At 36.5% G+C, this 20,146-nt stretch overlaps 1 protein-coding gene across 3 annotated transcripts in view; it reads right to left on the reverse strand.

Annotated features, from left to right (window-relative positions):
* Window positions 1–5,243: 5,243 nt before the first annotated feature.
* The window catches only part of LOC129887651 (uncharacterized), a 43,257-nt gene continuing 28,354 nt past the window's right edge, over window positions 5,244–20,146 (reverse strand). For all 3 annotated transcript variants that reach the window (XM_055963639.1, XM_055964375.1, XM_055963178.1), the window contains 5 exons: window positions 16,315–16,415; window positions 8,204–8,299; window positions 7,084–7,151; window positions 5,930–5,975; window positions 5,244–5,619 (listed from right to left, as the gene is read on the reverse strand). In XM_055963639.1, the coding sequence (XP_055819614.1) occupies window positions 5,539–5,619; window positions 5,930–5,975; window positions 7,084–7,151; window positions 8,204–8,299; window positions 16,315–16,415 (392 nt within the window). In that variant the 3' untranslated portion in view covers window positions 5,244–5,538. The remainder of the gene's footprint in view (window positions 5,620–5,929; window positions 5,976–7,083; window positions 7,152–8,203; window positions 8,300–16,314; window positions 16,416–20,146) is intronic.

The raw sequence follows: 20,146 nt of genomic DNA on the forward strand, positions 1-20,146 counted from the left end.
TTGTGTGTTCATAATGTAGACGGACTAAGGGGGTTGATATAATGAGGCCCATAATTCTCGGTATTCAACCCATCCGGGATCTACCAAGATGTATTGTGATTTGAGGGAAGTGTATTGGTGGAATGGCATGAAGAAGGACATAGAGGATTTAGCTCAAGACATTGAAATCCTACTTGGAAGTGGGAATATGTGAATATGGACTTTGTGATGGGCTTGCCTCATACTAGAAGGCAACATGATTTTATTTGGGTTGTTGTGGACCAAATGACTAAGTCGGCACATTTTCTATCCGTTAAGACTTTCTATGGTACCGAAGACTATGTTAAGTTGTACATTCGTGAATTTGTGAAACTTCATGGAATTCCTTGTCTATTATATCAGATAGAGGTACTCAATTCATTTCACATTTTGGAAGTCGTTTCAAAAATTCCTTGGTACAAAAGTTAAGTTAAGTACCGCCTTCCAGCCTTAAATCGATGAACAAGCCGAAAGAACCCAAACTTTGGAGGATATGTTAAGAGCGTATGTTATTGATTTTAAAGGAAGTTGAGATGAGCATTTGCCATTGATTGAGTTTGCCAACAATAATAGTTACCACTCTAGTATCCGATTGGCTCCTTTTGAAGCCTTGTATGGAAGAAAGTGTAGATCCCCAGTGGGATGGTTTGAAGTGGGTGATTTGGTAGTTGATTCAATGGATAAAGTAAGGCTCATAAGAGAAAGATTAAAGATGGCTCAAAGTAATCAAAAGTCCTATTCGGACATTAGAAGAAGATAGCTTGAATTTGATGTGGATGATTGAGTGTATTTGAAGGTCTCACCTATGAAGGGTGTAATGCGTTTTGGTATGAAATGGAAATTGAGTCCTAGATATGTAGGACCTTATAGAATATTGAAGCGTATTGACAAAGTGGCATACGAGTTAGATTTGCCAATTGAGTTGGCTATGGTTCATTCGGTATATCATGTGTTGATGTTGAGAAAGTTTGTGGGTGATCCAAACTCTATTGTGTCATTGGAAATTTTGAATGTTGTAGAGAATTTCACTTATGAGGAGGCTTCAGTTGAAATCTTAGACCGGCAAGTAAAGAGGTTAAGGAATAAATATGTTGCGTCTGTCAAGGTGTTGTGGAGAAATCAACAAGTAGAGAGTGCTACATGGGAAGCGGAAGCAGACATGATAAAGCGTTATCCGTATCTCTGTCCTTCCACTCAAGTCTAAGGTACTAAGTTTTCAATGATCAAATAGATTAAACTTCTACATTTCAGTTTCGTATGTCTTTCATATGCATGCATGTTCATGAAGTTGGTTTTAAAGTCATGATTTGTTAAGATTGATAATCTCATGGTTTATGGTTTGCTATGTGTCATCGTATTCATATTAGGTTGCTAGTCCTCATTTTGTTTCCTTTCTATGCTATGTTAATCTCATTCGAGGACGAATGTTTCTAAGGGGAAGATATTTTAAGACCCCATAAGATGAAAAGTTGAACAAAAGGAAAATATCAGGAAAATTTGGACTAACCCCAGGTCTACGAGTCAGTCTACGACTCATAGTGACTATTATGAGTCATAAATGAGACTCGCAGAAGTGGGGTTAAGGTGGGAAATTGTCCAAGTAAGGAAGGCAAGTTGACGATTCAAATGACGAATTATAGAACAAATGACGACTCGTAGAACTGGGTCATCATTGCAGGGTCTGATGACCTGCATATGCCCACCCTCGGAACCTACTCTATGACTCAACAAGATGAGTCATAGAGGAGTTGACAACTCATCAAAACGAGTCGTACAAAAACATCAGAGACATGATTTTTAGGGGTTTTTCCAAAACCTACAAGACGAGTCCTCTTGACGACTCGTCACTATTCCTACGACTCGTAGAGTCAATTCGCAGGATCAAATCCGAGTTTTTAATTAAGGTCATTTCCATTTTTTCTCAAGTTCGGTTCAATAAACCTAGATACTTTTATTGCCAAGTTCAAAATCTTTATATACCCAATTCTTCAAATTCCCCTCATATTCAATTCATTCTTCAAAAATTCTCCTAAAGCAAGGTCACAAATCCTCTCAAGCTCTCCTTCAAGTTCCAAGCTAGGGTCTCAAAAGCAATCAGATTCATCTTCAATTTCTGAGCAAATTCACCAAGTTACGTGGAGATTAATCCATGGGTTCCTTTCATCCATGGAGTCCCAAGGTTTTCCTCAAAAATCTCATGAAATTTCATTATCTTTAAACCCCAATTTTGATGCATTGTGTTGGGATGTTTCAATTACATTTTTAATTGTTATCAATGATCATTACAAGTATGATTTTACACTAATAACGTGATTTCAAGTTGAATAATGAATGCCCATGCATGAAGCTATTTTCAATGATGGTTTACATGAATCATGATTATGAAGTCCAATGATTTTCAATTAAATTGATTGTGTATTCAAGTTTTACCCTAATTTCAAGTATGAATTATGATTACGCATTTCAATTATGATCAAATTATGAATTTCATGCAAATTATGAAAAAGGTATCTTAGGGCCCTATGTTGGTGACCAAGAAGCATAATAATATGAATTATGTAAGTATAATATTGTGATGTTGAGAGGATTATACTCACATTACAAGTATGTTATGAAAATGAGCTACTCTATGAATGTTAAATCTATGTACACGTTTCATGATATATGTTAAGTATGATCACTATGTATGTATTTCGTGGGATTTGACTTAGCACCGAATGATGACTTGAGGTGGGGGCTTGACCTACAGAGTCCTTATATAAAGTCTCTTGTCTCATAACTAAGTGCCACCGTAGGATTGCCCTTTTTGGCCTAGCTAGTGGATTCACATATAGCGTATGAACATGACCCGCCGAGCGGGGTAGAGTCTACCTTGGCAAGTAGATTCTCCTTTTTTCGTTGTATGGGGAGACAACGAAATTTCATGTTATAGCTCGCATGGTTTTATTGTCGGTTATGGTTCCTATCCCACATATGTATATTCTCTTATGTTTTTCATGATTCAATTATGTCTTTCAAATGCTTTGATCATTATGATTTTCTCATGACTTTACTTACCCTCTTTATTATGTACGTTCTTTGATCATTGCCTCCTATGATTTACATTGCATGACATGTCCACATACTTAGTACATTCAAATGTATTAACGCATGTTGTTGCCTACATTGTCTAATAATGTAGGGGTAGAGGATCACATTCCTACACGTGGCTAGTTGAGCTTCTATATCGACAGAGTTTTGGCGAGTCCTCATCTATCGAGGACTAGTTATGAGTCGAGCGTTTCATTTCAAAGACTTTTATTACATTCATGTTGAGGGTGAACTAGAGATATGTCTTAGTCTCCGCCCTTCTCTTTTAGTAGAGGCATTTGTTGGACAAAATGTTATAAAGTCTACGTAGTCAACTTTACAATCTCATTTATGATTCATGTTTAGATTCTTTCTTATGCTATGTCCCACTTTACTTTATCTTATGTACGCTTACGATATGTCAAGAGGCTTGGTTGGAGCCCTTCGGGGTTTCGATCGCCATATTACGACTAGGCCGGTCGGATCGTGACATAAAATCATCCCCCGAATTCAATGAAATCGTCGAAAATCCAATCCGAACATCCAAAATCAAAATGTCGATCAAAGTCAACTCTTGGCCTAATTTCACTTAAACTTCCAATTCAAGGGCTCGATTCCACGTAAAGACTCCAAAACTGAAAACAACAACATTCCTAAACCACTTTTCACATTTCAGAGCTGATGAAACTGACGAAGTTCCATTCTGAAACTTGTAGCTTCAGTTGTTACCAAAAATCACTTTTGAACAACTTAAGCCTCCAAAACTAAAAAACTTCCAAAAATCACAACTTTTCAATAAAATTTCAAAATCAACTTCACAAACTGGTAAAGCAAGACTCGGGTTAACTATCAAGAGGAATAAAATGATAAAAAAAAGACAGCTCGGTGCACTAAAACTCCCGCTATGCGCAGGGTCCGATACTAAAACGATAACTTTTTCAAAAATTTCTAAAAAATTACCTTCAGGGTCATTACATGGGCCAGGTTTCGGGGTCGAATTTCAAATTGATCGTCAAGATCTTGTCCTAATTCAAGTGTCAGGTTGGGGTCGAGTCCCAATTCGCATATCGAATCTCAATTCGAGAGCCGAGTCAGGTCCTGAATCGAGTATCGAGGACGAGTCTCAATTTGAATGTTGGGGTCAGCTCCCAAGTCAAGGATTGGGGTCGTATCCCGAAATGATCATCGGTGTTGCATCCCGAATCAATCATCGAAGTCGAATTTCAGTTTGGGTATCAGGGCGAGTCCCAAATCGATTATTAGAGTTGATTTTCATGACATAAACTATTTTCCTAAAAGATATTTTCTACTCTCTATTGAAAAAAAAAGATATTTTCTGAAAAATATTTTTTATTCACCAACCAAACAATAGAAAATATTTTTACTTACCAACAAAACATGATAAAATAAGTTAGAAACCCATGAAAACATTTTTCATGGAAAACAAGCCATTTCGTTTGATTGTGTAAGATGAAATCTTCTATTAACTGCTGAGAAACAAATGGCCTACTCCGGGAGGTTCGTGCACTTATACCGAGGGGCAATTGCTTTTTTTTTATTACTTGAAATTTAGGGTGACCAGTGGAAGAAGAAATGGAAGTATTGGGGGTAGGGTAAGATAAGGTTAGGGTGGTGGTGACATTCCACATGGTGTACACGTCACCCAAATATTTAGGAATTTTAATAGTTGGTCATAGTCATGGGGAGTTCTGTTAAAATATGGATACATGTGATAAGAATGATAACGGGACATTTTTGTTCGCAAAGCATAACAAATGTAAGATGGTAACAACATTTTAAAATAAAGGAATAAATATGACCCCTTGAACATGTTTCTGAATAAATAAAATAGCATTATTGATTATATTTGTAAGGATAATGTTGCTTACCTTAAAAATGAGCTGACAAGAGGTAAGAGAACATTCACATTACCAGTGGCAATGCACTAAAGATAAAGCTATTCACAAATGCATCAATAGAGAGATTCTATAGACCAACTTGAGATTCAGTACTTCCAAGTTGCAGTCACAAATTTCAGTTATCTTAGCTGGGTTGCTAAGCAGGTTGGAGGGAGGACCACGGCTAAACAATGACAAGATCACAGCAATGGGAGATTACCTTCACTTTCTTAACTTGTTCCAGCATGGGAATTACAAAAAAACAACAAAGGACAAATCACATTTGGTAATGAATAAATCAAAATTGGCTTCTTCCAAGTACATGAAGATGCAAGGCATTGTTATAATTGCTCAACATTGAAAGCATGAATTAGAACTAGATTTTGTATAGATTTTGTAAGTGCAAGAACTTGTCTTTATTAGAATGCCAAAATCCCATTTCATAATATCACTATTGCAATTATAAGTAACTGTTTTCGTACTGCTCCATGTATCCTCAAACAGAGAAATGAAGAAGCTTTTCAAATCTACTCTGGTAACAACTATATCAGCTTTACATCTTGAGGTGGTAATACTTGTCAAGGAGCTTCTCAGTGTATTCTCCAAAAGTAAGAGACCCATTGGATTGAATCAACTGATAAATAGAACAGACATCACAGTTAACGAAGTCGAAAAATCAAATTGCTATTGCTTTTTGTAGACCTGCCAACTGTAGCTATATATTCTCTGGCAGGGGATGGAGGATGGAGGGGGGAGGGGAAGAAAAGTAGTCTATGAACAATTTCAGCAAAGACATCATCTCAACTATTCATGTGAAGAAATGGAAATTCAATAAAAAAAATTCACAAGTAATGGCTTCCCTTTTTTAGTACTTAAATTAGAATGTGGTTTCCACTTATCCAAACAAGACATCTGTTATAGTAATATATAAGTCACATGTATACCTCCCGATGAATATGCACCTCCCCTGGAAAATAAAGCTTTTGGTTCCTATAAAGATTATAGAACAAGTCAAGTATCAGTTATATTTACATGCATAATTGGATTAAGCATGCAAAAGAAAATACTTGTAGTAACATAGGTGTTTAAAGTCAAGAGAATCATTACGAATATTGAATAATAACTATAAATGGTTGTGCTTGCACAGAAATTGTTAGTGTTGTGTAGAATATATGAACTCTATATTACGCAATTAAGAAGTCCAAGAATTAAGAGAAACTTTCCTCATTTTATGTTGTTTGGAATTCATTTACAATGAGTCCTCTATTATTACTTTTTTTATTAACAATGAGTCCTCTTTACTCATCAAAAATAAATGAATCAACAAACAACTGAGGTCCTCTTTTATTTTATTACTACTAATAAAAGAATCTTCAATAGAGTTTTTGAAGATTTTTCTTTTTTTCTTCTTTTCGTCTTGTTCTATCTAAAGATTTTATTAGAAGAAAGACTTATATTTCCGTATATTTTTACATTCCATGAGAAGGGGTATTTATACAAGTGAATCCTAACTAATTAAGGAGAGACCATCAATTACAATAAAAGGAAATATTTTATTCCTATAATTACGCTTCGAAAAGGAAAAATAAAGTTTTCAAAAATCATGCTAATTAATTTAACACAATCAACACACACATGTCTAACTTGCAAACCAAAGCATGGAAGCACTTTAGCTGAGGCCTTTTGTACGCAAAACGCAAGGAGCCACTAGAAAATAGAATTTCCTAGAACTCTAAAAGAAAATTATTTTTCAAACATGCCTCAGAGAAGAACGGTTGAAAGACTTTCAGAAATCACATTTTTCAAAAGGGCTTATTAAATCTTCTTTTCTATTTAAACTACTTCTCTTTCTCCAGTGGCACTTTTAAAAATTGAAATTTAGATGGACAAATGTCTCTTCTCCATTTTGACTTCATTCTATGGTCTAATGCCAGGGAAGGACTAGTGTAAAAATATTCTACCTCAGGAGAGAAACTAGGAACGTCCTTTGGACTTGATTAGTTTTATGTACAAGTGGCAGGAGATAGAGGGAACCATGGAACACTATGAGCATGACCCAAGGCATAGGGTCAGCCATTTTTAACAGAAAATTCCATACCAATCAGGTTGCATGAATAATGCAAATGTTGTGCGATCAACACCAGATGCAGCATCACCCCTTGGTGCCTGTTAAAAAGTATGAACAGAGAGAAGTTACAACACCAAACATTTCAAGAACTTGTCTTCTGTGGAAAAGAAAACCTCTAATTTTGCAAGAACTGGAAAAGACAAATTACTCTGTCCACCCAAATATAAACACATACAGAATGCACTAGCACTTGACTGACCTAATTTGAGTGACAGGCTTCCATGTCTAAGTCAAATGAATATTATAGAAAGAAAGCAGCAAGGTAGAAGCTTTTTGGTAGAAAAATGATTGGCTTACAAGATTTTTAGATTTTACATTATCTGCAATTTTACCGGTCAATTGCTCTCATTCTGCAACTCATAATCAGTCAACTACTTGGGTCATCTTCTCATGTTTCTGGTGTCCACCAAGGCCCCTTGTCAGAATTCTGGGCTCCAAGGTCATCTTTCCTAGTCAATATCTTGTTGATTCCTAAAGAACAGCACTTGTAAATAATGCAATAGCTCTCTTGATTGACTATGAATAAATGGTGATGTATCCCTCGTGTTTTCTTCATATTGTAAATGTTTCACTGACACAAAACACCAACTCCTTTGCCTATTATTCAATAGTTACACTCAAAGGGAAACTAGCAAGCATTCTACAGTTGCAAACCACTTAATGCATAGCTTCCCAACAAAATAATTTGGTTACATGAGGTAGGCAGAAAGGTTATAGATTGGGGAGTTACAGAGGCTCTTCAATTCCAAGACAGAATTGTAACAGGACTGATGAATTCCTACTGGAAATTAACATTTACCATTGTCAGGACCCTGATCTTCCATGGGAAATTTTACTTATCATCTTTATCCTCATGGTATTAGCCATTCAATGCAGGAGGTCGTACCACATACTTCAAGTGAAATACAATAACTATAATATTTTAATAGATAGGAAAGGATGTAGTAGGAAGAGTATGTAAAAAACATGGATTCTCTATTTCAACAGCATCTCTCAAAAACCCAGCAATTAAATTTTTATAAAAGAACATATGTAGCAAGAATAACAAACAGCTCTATAGAAAAGTTATTTTTTTTTAAGAAAAAAGTACCCGAACACAGTGTGGTGTCGCACAAAGTCGGCCACTTGAGAGGATCTCAGTTGTTTCACCTATTTGGTATGCTATTTCATCAACCCCATACTCCACCTAAAATAGGAAATAGTACGTTAAGATAGATTCCAGACCTTCACTATAAGAAAAATCATGGTAAACTCTTCATACATCTTTAATATATGAATAATCACAGCAAACTCAAAATGAGACAAAAGCTCAGAAGTCAAGAATGTACATGACAGACAATAAATTAAGCATACTTGCAATATAATTATGCATTGCAAAATAGAAGTAAAATTAAACAAACAAATAAATAAATGAAAGAATTGACAAAATGCAACATGAAACAATTTTTTTACATGTTTAAATGATATTCGATGGTCATTCAATTTTTCTTCTTAAGTGCATCAGCGTATTAACAAATGTACTCATTCTTGCAATGCAATTTGAAATGTTCATCAAGAGGATATGGGTATCATTTCCAATTTCTTTTCTCAGAAATTCATAACAGGTGCCCATACTGTACATGGTATACTCATGAGAATCACACGCAAAATGTGACTTAGGGTCAATGAAGTAGATGAAAGCCATGAAAAAACAAAGTTCGGATTTAAAGAAGCTAGATGATTTATTCCCAATTCCTAAGATCTGGTGGCAAAGTTACCCAGACGTGTACTAGTGGAATTATTTTGTCAACCCAAAACAAACAGGCACACAACAATAGCCTCTAACGACACAATTAGGTGTATTCTTGATATCATCCTAGGAAAATCAACTTTATTCAAGGACAAGAATGAAGCCTTGGAATCTCGTAGAAGGCCTATTTAAAAGAAGTCAAAATAAAGAAACTTCAAAAGCTAATTGGGCTTCAACTGGAAAAAAAAAGAGTCTAATTTTGGAGGAAGGGAGGATCTTTTGCCCAAGTGTTATAACTATTTTAAGGTATAAAATTTAAGTCCAACATGAGGTAGGTTGGGGATCAAAAATCAGCCTTTGAATGAGGTCAAAACCAGCCCACATTAGGACTAAGTTAGTAGTCTAATATGTGCCAAACTTGCACCCCAAGAAACTCCCACTTTGGTCACGTTCTTAGCATCATTCTTGAAGTTCTTGAATTCAATTCTAAAATTTCTTATTATCTTTATTTCTTGTACTTTAAACTTTGTTTTTAGATTTTGCATATGCTTTTTATTTATGCAATTCTTATCAAGTTGTATCAGCACGGGTAAATCAAAATTTTGTTCTTGATTATCTTGAGTGTTTCTTAAAAAAAATTGTAGCTAACCATCAAAAAAAATTCAGTAGCTTAAAAAATAAGCTACCAGTTGAGATTCTTGTCCAAGATCAAAATGGAAACCAACAAGAGGGGTAAAATCAAGAGTTTGAAGGTTAAAGCAACTATTACAAATTCTTGTTGGTCGAATTTCTTGAAAATTCTTTTTCTTTCTGGAGTTGATTCTTGTTTCACCAATCCAATATATCCTAGGACTTAGTAAAAAAAAGAAATTCCATATCTTCCATCTGGGGGTGTGACATGTAAGGTTTAACCATAAATCACAAAAAATAACTTTGAGAAGATGAAGGCAAGAGTATGAGAACATTAGAGGCAAAAAAGCTGAAATTTAATTTTTTGAGAGATGTAACCTATAGGTATTAAATACGTCAAAGAAGTACTTTCTAGAAGCCAAATTAAAAGCTAAGGATGGGGCATGCTTTAACTGTTTGAAAAGTTGGATGTACAATTTGCAGAATGGAATGTGGACCAAGGTAATGTTAATAAGGGCCATGAGAACTGATATAAAGTTTGGATACAGTTTAATTAATACTTATACTGTTGAGGTTGAACATACCTTGTGTTGAGCATATTTTACCTTAAATGTTGAAAAGACTAAAAGTAGATAAAATTGTGTTATTGTCATTCACTCGTGGAGTTGGAGATATGAGGATGTGATTTGGTGTGATGTAATTTCCATGTATGACTGTCATATCTTGTTGGGAAAACCATGGTATGCTTGTAATGGAGCTTAATAAAATATAATGAAGAATTGATACACTCTTAAGATGAATGGGAAGAGACCCTATCTTGCATCGTTGACTCCACAAATCTGTGAAGAATGAAAAGCGCATAGAGAGAATATGGATAAATTTGAGATAGAAAAGATTGAGAGGAGTACAGAAGTGTCTGTTGGGTGAAGAGAATGGAATGTCGAATGAGAGGAAAAAGTGTGTTTGAGAGAAAAAGAAAAGAGAGATGGTCATGAGATAAAAAAGGAGAAGGATGGTCATGAGGTAGAGAGAGAAAAAAAGGGTTTGAATGAATAAAAAAGTTTTGGTGAGGAAAAAATGCCCCAAAACACCCTCAGACTTGACCCTAGTTGTTTTTTTTTATAAATGAAGGTTATGTTGTATTCTTTCAGAATTAAGGAGATGATGGCTACCATCAAAAGAGATTTGCAGTTCGCTCAAAGTTAAAACAAAAACTTGCAACACAAAAACCTATAAGGATCTTATAAAATCTAAAATCTGCCGAGCATCCTCTACACCCTCTTAACACCAAAAAAAAGAAAGTCCTCATACAATTCCATTTGATTTTCTGAACTGATTCAGCAGTACTCTCAAAACATCTCTCATGTTTTTTTCTGTTGAAATTGTCCACCATATGCGGGGGGGGGGGGGGGGGGGGGGCATATTCCACCACTTCTTCTGACTTTTACTCCCCATCTTCTGATCCAGCAGCTCAATAGATCAGCAGGATGTTCTGGCTTGGTCCATCTAGTCTGTGTCATGTCCAAGAATAATGCCCACAACTGGGAAGTGACTTTGCAATGTAAGAACAAATGACTATTTGTCTCTTTGTTTCATTACAAAGGGAACGCCAAGAGGCTATCCGGAAGACTCTCCTTTGGAGCTTTTCATGGGTAAGGCAGGCTCTTCTAGCAACCAGATATGAAAACATCTTACCTTAACTGGCAGTTTGTTCTTCCAGATCTTCCCCCAAGGGCCACCAATTTTCCCTGGTATAGCCTGCACTTTCCTTCTGTATAGCCTGGTTACTGAGAGCTTTCCATCACCGTTATGCCTCCGTCTTACTGAGTCAACTCCACGTTTATTCCCTTAAAATCATTTAGAACCTGCAACAGACCAGCTACTCTCCCAATTTTCCAGTCATTCAAGAGTCTTCTAAAGCTCAGATTCCATCCTTGGAGAGACCATACCTCATTAACCATTGCTTCTAGATTGGTACTAGGAATGAACAGATCAGAATAGGAAACCATTAGGGGCTCCTGACCAATCCACAGCACTTTTGGGTGTGTTTGGTATGAAGGAAAATGTTTTCTTGGAAAATAAGTTGGTTTCTAACTTATTTTCTCATGTTTGGTTGGTGAGTGACAAATATTTTTCGGAAAATATTTTCTATTGTTTGGTTGGTGAATGAAAATATTTTTTAGAAAATATCTTTTATTTTTGGCTAGAGAGTAGAAAATATTTTTAGGAAAATAGTTTCTGAAATGAAAATCACCCTAGTAATTGACTTGGGATCCGATCCCGATCTTTGATTTGGGACCCAACTTGACTTTCAACCCAAGATTTGACTTCCAAATTTAGATTCGATCCCGACTTTCGAACCGAAATCCAACACACCCAACTCTAGACCTAACTTTCAAATAATTTAAATTTTTAAAATTTTTTTGGGAGTAGGGTTGGGGGGATGGCACGGGGGTCGGGGTTGGGTGAAAAAATGAAATTTTCAAAACTTGAAATATTTTTCAAAAACAAATTTTTAATTTTTTTTTTGTGGGGGGGGGGCAGGATCGGGGTAGGGTAAAAAAAATTAGATTTTCAGAAATAAATTTTAATTATTTTTTGTGTGTGGAGAGAGGGGGGGGGGACTGATGGGGTGGGGGGGCTGGTAGGGGGTGAGATAAAAAAATGAAATTTTTAAAATTTGAAATATTTTTCAAAAAAGTAAAGTTTTAAAAAAAAATTCGGGGTAGGGTGGTCGGGGTAGGGATGGGTAAAAAAATAAAATTTTCAAAATGTGAAATATTTTTCAAAAATAAACTTTTAATTTTTTCTTAAAAAAGAAATTTTAATTTTTTTTGGGGGGAGGGGGATCGTGGTAGGGGTGGGATAAGAAGAAAACATTGTAATTTGAGGTTGGGGGAGAGTTTTGGAAAATGTTTTCCTTAGTTTTTGGAAGGAAGTCATTTTCCTCAAATTTGAGGAAAATAAGTTGATTTGAAAAACATTTCCAAAACATTTAAGCCAACCAAACATGAGAAAATTGGACCTTCATACCATACACACTCTTCCAGAACTTACTTTTAGTGCCAACGCCTAATTTGATAGTATTGTCCATGACCAACTGGTTCCACAACATTCTAACTGTTCTCCAGACTGAAACCCCATAGGTAGTGTTGACTGGATTTGAACACCACTGCCCATTCTGACCATATTTGCTGACAATCACTTCCCTCCAGAGAGCTTGCTCCTCATTACCAAATCGCCATAACCACTTGGTTAATAGACATTTGTTTTGTAACCCCAAATACCTGATGCCAAGATCTCCAACACTTCTGCACAGCTGTGCAATTTTCCACTTTACCAAATGCATACCGTTACCCGCTTTATTACCCAACCATAAGAAATCTATTCTTAGCTTGTCTAATCTTTCTTCCACCTTAGCAGGCAAAGAAAAGATCTAGGACAGAGTTTATCAAAATAGTTCTCCCACCCAAAGATAGGTACTGAGTCTTTCAGTTAGCTAGTTTCCTTTCAGTTTTTTCAGTGATACCTTCCTACATCAACAGCACCTTGTGTTTGTTCCCCAATGGCATGCCAAGATAGGTACTGAGTCTTTCAGTTAGCTAGTTTCCTTTCAGTTTTTTCATTGATACCTTCCTACATCAACAGCACCTTGTGTTTGTTCCCCAATGGCATGCCAAGATACACCATTGGGAATTTCTCAATTCTGCAACCCAGAATATAAGCAGAGGCACTTTCAAATGTGTCAAACTTGCACCACAAGAAACTCCCACTTGGACCACATTTTCGACCCTTAAAATGGGTTTACTTGCTGCCCAAGAAGGACCAAATAGGTGTGAAAATTGTTGGAAAAGTGGTTGTCAAGTTACTTGCAAGTTGTCTTCAAGATTGCAAAAGATTCTTTCCCAGTCAAAGGATATGGCTCAGTTCCGGCTTATCGAGGACATGACCCTAGATAGGAAGATGTGGAGATCAATGATTAGAGTAGAAGATTAATAGATAGCTGAGTGTTGTCTCACTTTAGATGGAAGAGTAGAATGGCTAGCCCCATCTCCTCAAAGTCTTATTATTAGTAGTATTTTGTAATAACATCTCCTATTCTTCAAGGTGTTTTACTATCTGTTGATTCATTTACCTTGTATCCTGATACTTTGCTGTCATATTTTCCCTCAACTTTGCTTTGAATATCATCTCATTTGAGTCGAGAGTCTACCAAAAACAATCTCCCTACCCGACAGAAGCCAGAGTAAAATCGGCATACATCACCCTTCCCAAACCCCACTTGTGGGACTATACTAGGTATGTTGTTGGTGGTGATGGATGTGACATGACACAATTCAAGGGGAGATACTATTAGACCCTCAGGTTGATGGTTCGGGTAGCTCAGGCTTGGCTAGGAATTTATATGATGCACCTAGCCATGACCCAATGACTTCGGTTAAGATCAAATTTACTTGAGGCAAGACCTTGGCAGTGGCGTCACTAAGGCATGCAAGGCAAGGTGCCGCCAAGGCATGACAAGGGATGGACAAGCTAAGGCAAGGCAAGGCAAGGCTATGATTATGGCATGATCGTGGCTAAGACAAGTTCATGGACTATGAGCTAGGCAGACGACTAAGGAGACTAGCACCAATGGCAAACTGTGCGGAAAAGAACCTGCACACAACGCAAAGCATGTGGACAAGGCACGAAGTTGCGTGCTAAAGTGGGCATTTGGTGCCTGACTTGAAGGTTTCATGCATGTACGACGCACATGCGTCGGCAGTTGGGTAGTTACTTAGTTTCTAGTCGTTTGTGGCATTGTCAGCATGATTAGTAAGACTTGTGTTTTGAATTCAAATTGGCCTACCAATAGGGGGGTGTTAACTACATAGGATTGGACATGTGTCTGGCATGTGACAAGGTGTTGTGACCTACTTATTGGCACAGACAGACTAGTCACAAGCCAAATTTGGCTTGTGAGTGAATTTTCTAAGGCTGAGTGTTTGTGTGCTTCTTTGCGACACGAGTTGAATACAAAGTTGGGAAGCGGTTCCTTTATGTGCCTTGTGTTGTAAATTCGTATGCTAAGCTAATCTAAGTGTTAAACTAGATTGGGGAAAAAGAAAGAGGACTGAGTCATAGGTGTGTGACTGTTGCGTGGAGTCAAACCAGAGAGAGTTGACCCCATAACAGATACCATGGTATATATTATGTACAGATGACATAGTATTGATTGAAGACACATGAAGGAGTCAACGATAGACTAGATGTTTGAAAACCGACCTAAGAGTCTAAAGCTTTCATGTTGAGCAAGACAAAGACTGAGTACATGAAGTGCAAGTTCAGTGACGCATCACATGAGGCGGATGTGGAAGGGAGGGTTAATGCATGGGTCATCCCCACGAGAGGAAGCTTCAAGTATCTTGGGTCAATAATCGAAGGAAATGGGAATATCGCCGATGATGCCACACACCATATTGGAGCGAGGTGAATAAAATGGAGGCTCACATCTAGTGTCTTGTGTGTTAAGAATGTGCCACCGAGACTTAGAAGATAAGCTATATAGAGTAGTTGTTAGACCAACAATGTTGCATGGGAAAGAGTGTTGCCTAGTATAAAATTCACACATTCAGAAGAATGAAATCTAGAAGATATGAAGATATACGTAGATGGATGTGTGGACATAGTAGGAGAGATAAGACTAGGAATGAAAATACAAAGGGCAAGGTGGGAGTGGCCTCAATAGTGGACAAGATACGGAAAGTGAAGTTGAGATGGTTCAAGCATTTAAAGAGAAGAAGCACAAATGCCCTAGTAAGGAGGTGTGAGGGATTGGCAGTGATAGGTCTAAGGAAAGGTAGAAGTAGACTGAGGAAGAATTAGGGAGAGGTGATTAGACATGACATGACACATTTTCAGCTCACCAAGAACAAGACCTTAGAGATAGGAAAGCATGAAAGTTAAGGATTAGAGTAGATGGTTAGTAGGTAGTTGAATCATTGCTCTCTCCTATGGGAGAACATGGTTGGTTCTATCTTAGAGCCCCTTGTCTGTTCCCTCTTTTTCTTATCAGTATCTATATTATTATTTTATTCTTCAACTGTATTTCTAATGTTGTTTCTTTTACTTGGGATATCGTTACTATTTTCGGTGTCAGTACTTATCTATTGAATTTTCACTATAGCTTTTACTCTTGTATTTATCAAACATGTTTTTGAGAAAACTTTTTCTTAAGTCAAGGATCCATCGAAAACATCCACTCTACCTTACACAAGCTAGGGGTAAGATCTGCGTAGACCCACCTTCCTGAAACCCCACTTATGGGATCATACTGGTATGTCGTTTTACTATCTTATTCTTCATTTTTATTCTTATTATTGTTTCTTTTGCTTTGGTTATCTAATACATTTTTATTAGTATTTTCATTGCTTCTTTCACTCTTGTATTTTTCTCAAAGTTGTTTTGAAAATGCTTTTCTTGAGCCGATGGACTATTAGAAACAACCTCTTTACCACACAAGGTAAGGTTAACATTTGTGTACACTGTGGTATGTTGTTGTTGATGTTGTTAAATTACTTAGAGCTATTTATTCAATTCTTGAACCCTAACTTGATTCTTATCATCTCTTCTACAAACTAGAGCATTTTAAATGTGGCTAGAGGAGAATAACTTCTTGATCATCACAAGGAGATATTGTACTGTACTGGATCAGCTAAAATGTGCAATACAGGCAAAAATCTTTAATGATAAGGCGTAATGAAAAGAGTAATTGAATAAGAAATCAGGAACTGTTTATCAAGGAACTATTTAGTTGTAAACTATCCTTTTGCATTAGCATGTAATGAGCAGAAAGAATATACCTTGACTATTTGACCAGTTCGTGTTTTTATATAAAGGCCAGCAGCATTATCAGGGCAATCTATTTCTACAGCATCTCTAGTAAACATGCCACAAGTAAGACCTACAAGTTGAAATCAACCAGTAATTAGCTAAAGCAGGAGATAGAGCAATGAACAAGTAAATATCCCAAAAAAGAAAATGAGACTAACTTATAAAATATCCACCCAAGTTTCAATGTCATCAACAATCTTCATATTCATGCAAAATGGTTTAATGATGTAAATGGCAATACAAAAACTCGATTGAAGGGTGAAGTTGCATCTGATTATATACTTGTGTAACACCACGCACTATTCTAACTTAGATTAATTCCGAAAAGTCCCAGAAAAATAAACCAGTGTACTGTTCAGGTGAGCCATGAGGTCACCTATGATCCGTAGAGAGTTCTACGAGTCGTAGGTGCAACTCGTAGACCCCCTCTATACTTAGCCAAATTCTGAGTTGTTGAGACCAACCCTACGAGTCCAAGTTATGACCCGTTGATCACTGTACGACCCGTAGAGTCAATCGTAGGGTCCAGTGACACATTCCAGTAGCTACTACTGGAATGTGCACTTAGATCCTACGATAGGGTCTACGACCCGTAATAGTTTGTACAATCCGTAGATGGGGGTCTATAGGCCCCAAGCTCAATCCACAGTAGAGTTCTACGAGAGGCCTTTGACGACCCGTCTTAGGGTCAACGACCCATAGAAAGGTAGTCGTAAACCCATTGAACAATTTCCATAATGTCCAAATTATGGACCATGGTTTCTACGACTCATCTTCTACGGCACGTAGAAGACTCTACGGTCCGTAGAAGAGCCCGTAGCAGCCCAGACCTAGTTTTTAATGAGGATTAGTTTGGTCTTTTCCCACCTTTCCCAAACTAAAACCATGATGTTTTGGGACAAAAAATTAGTCCCTTATCAATACCCAACGAGGCTTTTCTCTCATTAACACTTGGAATATTTTGAAAGCAAGGATTAGAGAGAAGGAGAAAAGCTAGGGTTCAAGAGTTTCAAGCAACATCTTCGAGTTTCGCTTAAATAGTCGTCGTTCCGGGTATGTAAGGCTATTCACAACATTGGACTAAGTTCGTCCTCGTGCCCCCACATCTTCATTTAGTTAAGTATGAGCTTGAGTTTGAGTTTCAATCCTGTATATTGAGTTTTGACTTGATTATGAATTTTTCGTTGAGTTTCCTATATATTTATTGATATTGAGATCATTCATATGAGTTCAAGTTCTTGAGATTTTTGTTCATGTTTGCTATCACATGAACCCTAGTTGAGTATTTGCATTGTTTATATTTTATGCATTAAATTGAGATAAAAGCATGATATATTTCATTTTTTAATTGAGAAAGAGTTTGAGCATGAGTTTGAGTTTTGAGAAGTCTTGTATTCACTATTTTGAGCAAGATCATTATTGAGTCTAAATGAGTTGAGTAATAATGCATTTAAATATCTATTTTGAGATTGAGTTGAGAAATCAAGTTATGCTTTTAAATGTATTCATTGAGTTGAGAATATAACTATTTTAAATAGAAGAGATGAGTTGAGAATAGTTTAGTTACAATTGAGAAAAGTCCAATGAGACTAAATGAGTTATTTGAGTACATATACTCACTTGAGATATGAGCATAATAAATATATTTTTGGGAGTAGTATTGAGCACCGATTTGAATAAGAGTATAGAACAACTTGAACCCCATAAATTACGTAGCCAGTGTAGGATATGATCATGTCGTTGATTCGGGCGACTCCTCATTAGCCTCATTGATGGATTTTATATGGATCCATGACATGATTTGTGTCCCTTACCCTGGCAAGGTATTGGACAGTCGCGGCAACGACAACAGTTCGTTGTATCATCACGAGGCTCATAGTGATGGTAGTCGGTTAGAAAAACTCTCCAAGAGTAAAATACTATTTTTATATTGAGTTACAAGATATAAGTGTCAAAAACACACCTAAACTATCCCTCTTTTTTGAGTTTCATACCTAAACTATTGGGAATGTGAGTTTCATACCTAAACTATCACTTATTAGTTTGAGAAACACACCTCTCTATTTTATTCAACTCTCATCATAGTGTGTGTGCTACACTCTCTCATTCATTTAAAAAAAATTATCACATCACACTCCACATAGACAAAATATTTCACCTTGACAAAAATTAAATAAATTATTAGAATTAGTTAAAATTAAAGATTAAATTATTACCATTCCTCCACCCTCCAAAAAGAATTTATAAAATAAAATATAAAATATTTTTATCAACCCACTCCTCCACTTTTTCTCACCCCCCCCCCCCCAAATTTTTTGTTTTATTTTTATTTTTAAAATTTCTTTTACAAAAGTTTTTTTAAAAAAATTCTTACTTCATCTTCCCACCTATCCACCCCCCTCAAATAATAATTTAGATATTATTTTTATATTTTTTTAAAAAAATATTTTTACCCCGCCCCACCTAACCCTCCGCTTCCAATTTTTTTTCTCATTTTGTGTTAGATACATGCACATAATTTTAGTAAAGTATTGTTTTACTTGCCGCAAGACTTTCCTTAAAATAAAATATTTTTGTTCTGTTATATTTGGTACGCAAGTAGAAAAAATATTTTCCTATGAACATATCTAACACGGAACGAGAAAAATAAAAAAATAAATAATAAATAAATTAAGAGCGAAGGGTAAGATGGGATGGGTATAATTTTATTTTTTTAAAAAAATAAAAATAATAACATTTTTTAGGAAGAAGTGAGGGAGGAGTGAAGTATGAATTTTTTCAAAATATTTTATACAAGAAATTTAAAAACAATAAAAGGAAGGGGGATTGCTGGAGGGGGGGGAGGGTGGAGTGAGGGAGAAAAATAATTTTAACTTTTTTAAAAAATAATTTCTTTTTTGGGATAGAAATACTTTAGTTTTAACTTTTAACTAATATTAATATTTCATTTAATTTTTGTCAATGTAGAATATTTTATCAATGTGGCAAGATTTTTTCAAAAAATAGAGAGAGTAGATAGAGTGTATTACACATATCACTGAGGTATGTTTCTCAAATTAATAAGTGATAGTTTAGGTATGAAACTCACACTTTCAAAAGTTTAGGTATGAAACTCAAAAAAGGGGATAATTTAGGTGCGTTTTTGACACTTATCTCTTATTTATTTACATTTTGTAAAGCATTATCTTACTGCAAGTGTGTCCTGTCTCCTTCCTGTCTCTCTCTCTCTCTCTCTCTCTCCCTCTCCTCAATTTTTATGCGTCTGCTGCCAAAACCAACAACACCACGAGGAGCGGAACACTCAGGCGAGCAAACACCAGGTAGCTCCTCTGAGATCTGCTCAGCCACGCGCCGTCACGCGCCGCCAGCAGCCCCAGATCTGCGACGCCACGCGCTACACGCTCCGGCGCGTGTGGCAGTTTCCGGCCATTTTTCGGCTCCGTTTTTTCTCCCAGGGTGGTCGCCTCTGCATTCCGAGGCTGACCATATATTTGTATCCTGTTTTCCGGCGAGTGAACAGTGCTCCGGCGGGTGAACAGTACTTTCCGGCAGTGAACAATGTTTCGACAGTGATCAGGTTTTACTAACTTGGAGTTGGTACCTCCAATAGTCCATTTCCGATATTTTAGCCTATAAATATTTATTGCAGTGCCAAATTAAGGACCTGTCTCACTGTTCTTAAACAATTGCTAACTTGTGCTATACTATTGATCGTCCGTTTATCTGAGAATAACCTTTCAGTAGCATATTTCTGCTTTTCTGGCTTTAGTGTGCGATGGTAGAATAGGGTCATGTCCTCGG

Source organism: Solanum dulcamara, chromosome 1, assembly GCF_947179165.1.
Source record: "Solanum dulcamara chromosome 1, daSolDulc1.2, whole genome shotgun sequence".
Lineage (NCBI taxonomy): Eukaryota > Viridiplantae > Streptophyta > Magnoliopsida > Solanales > Solanaceae > Solanum > Solanum dulcamara.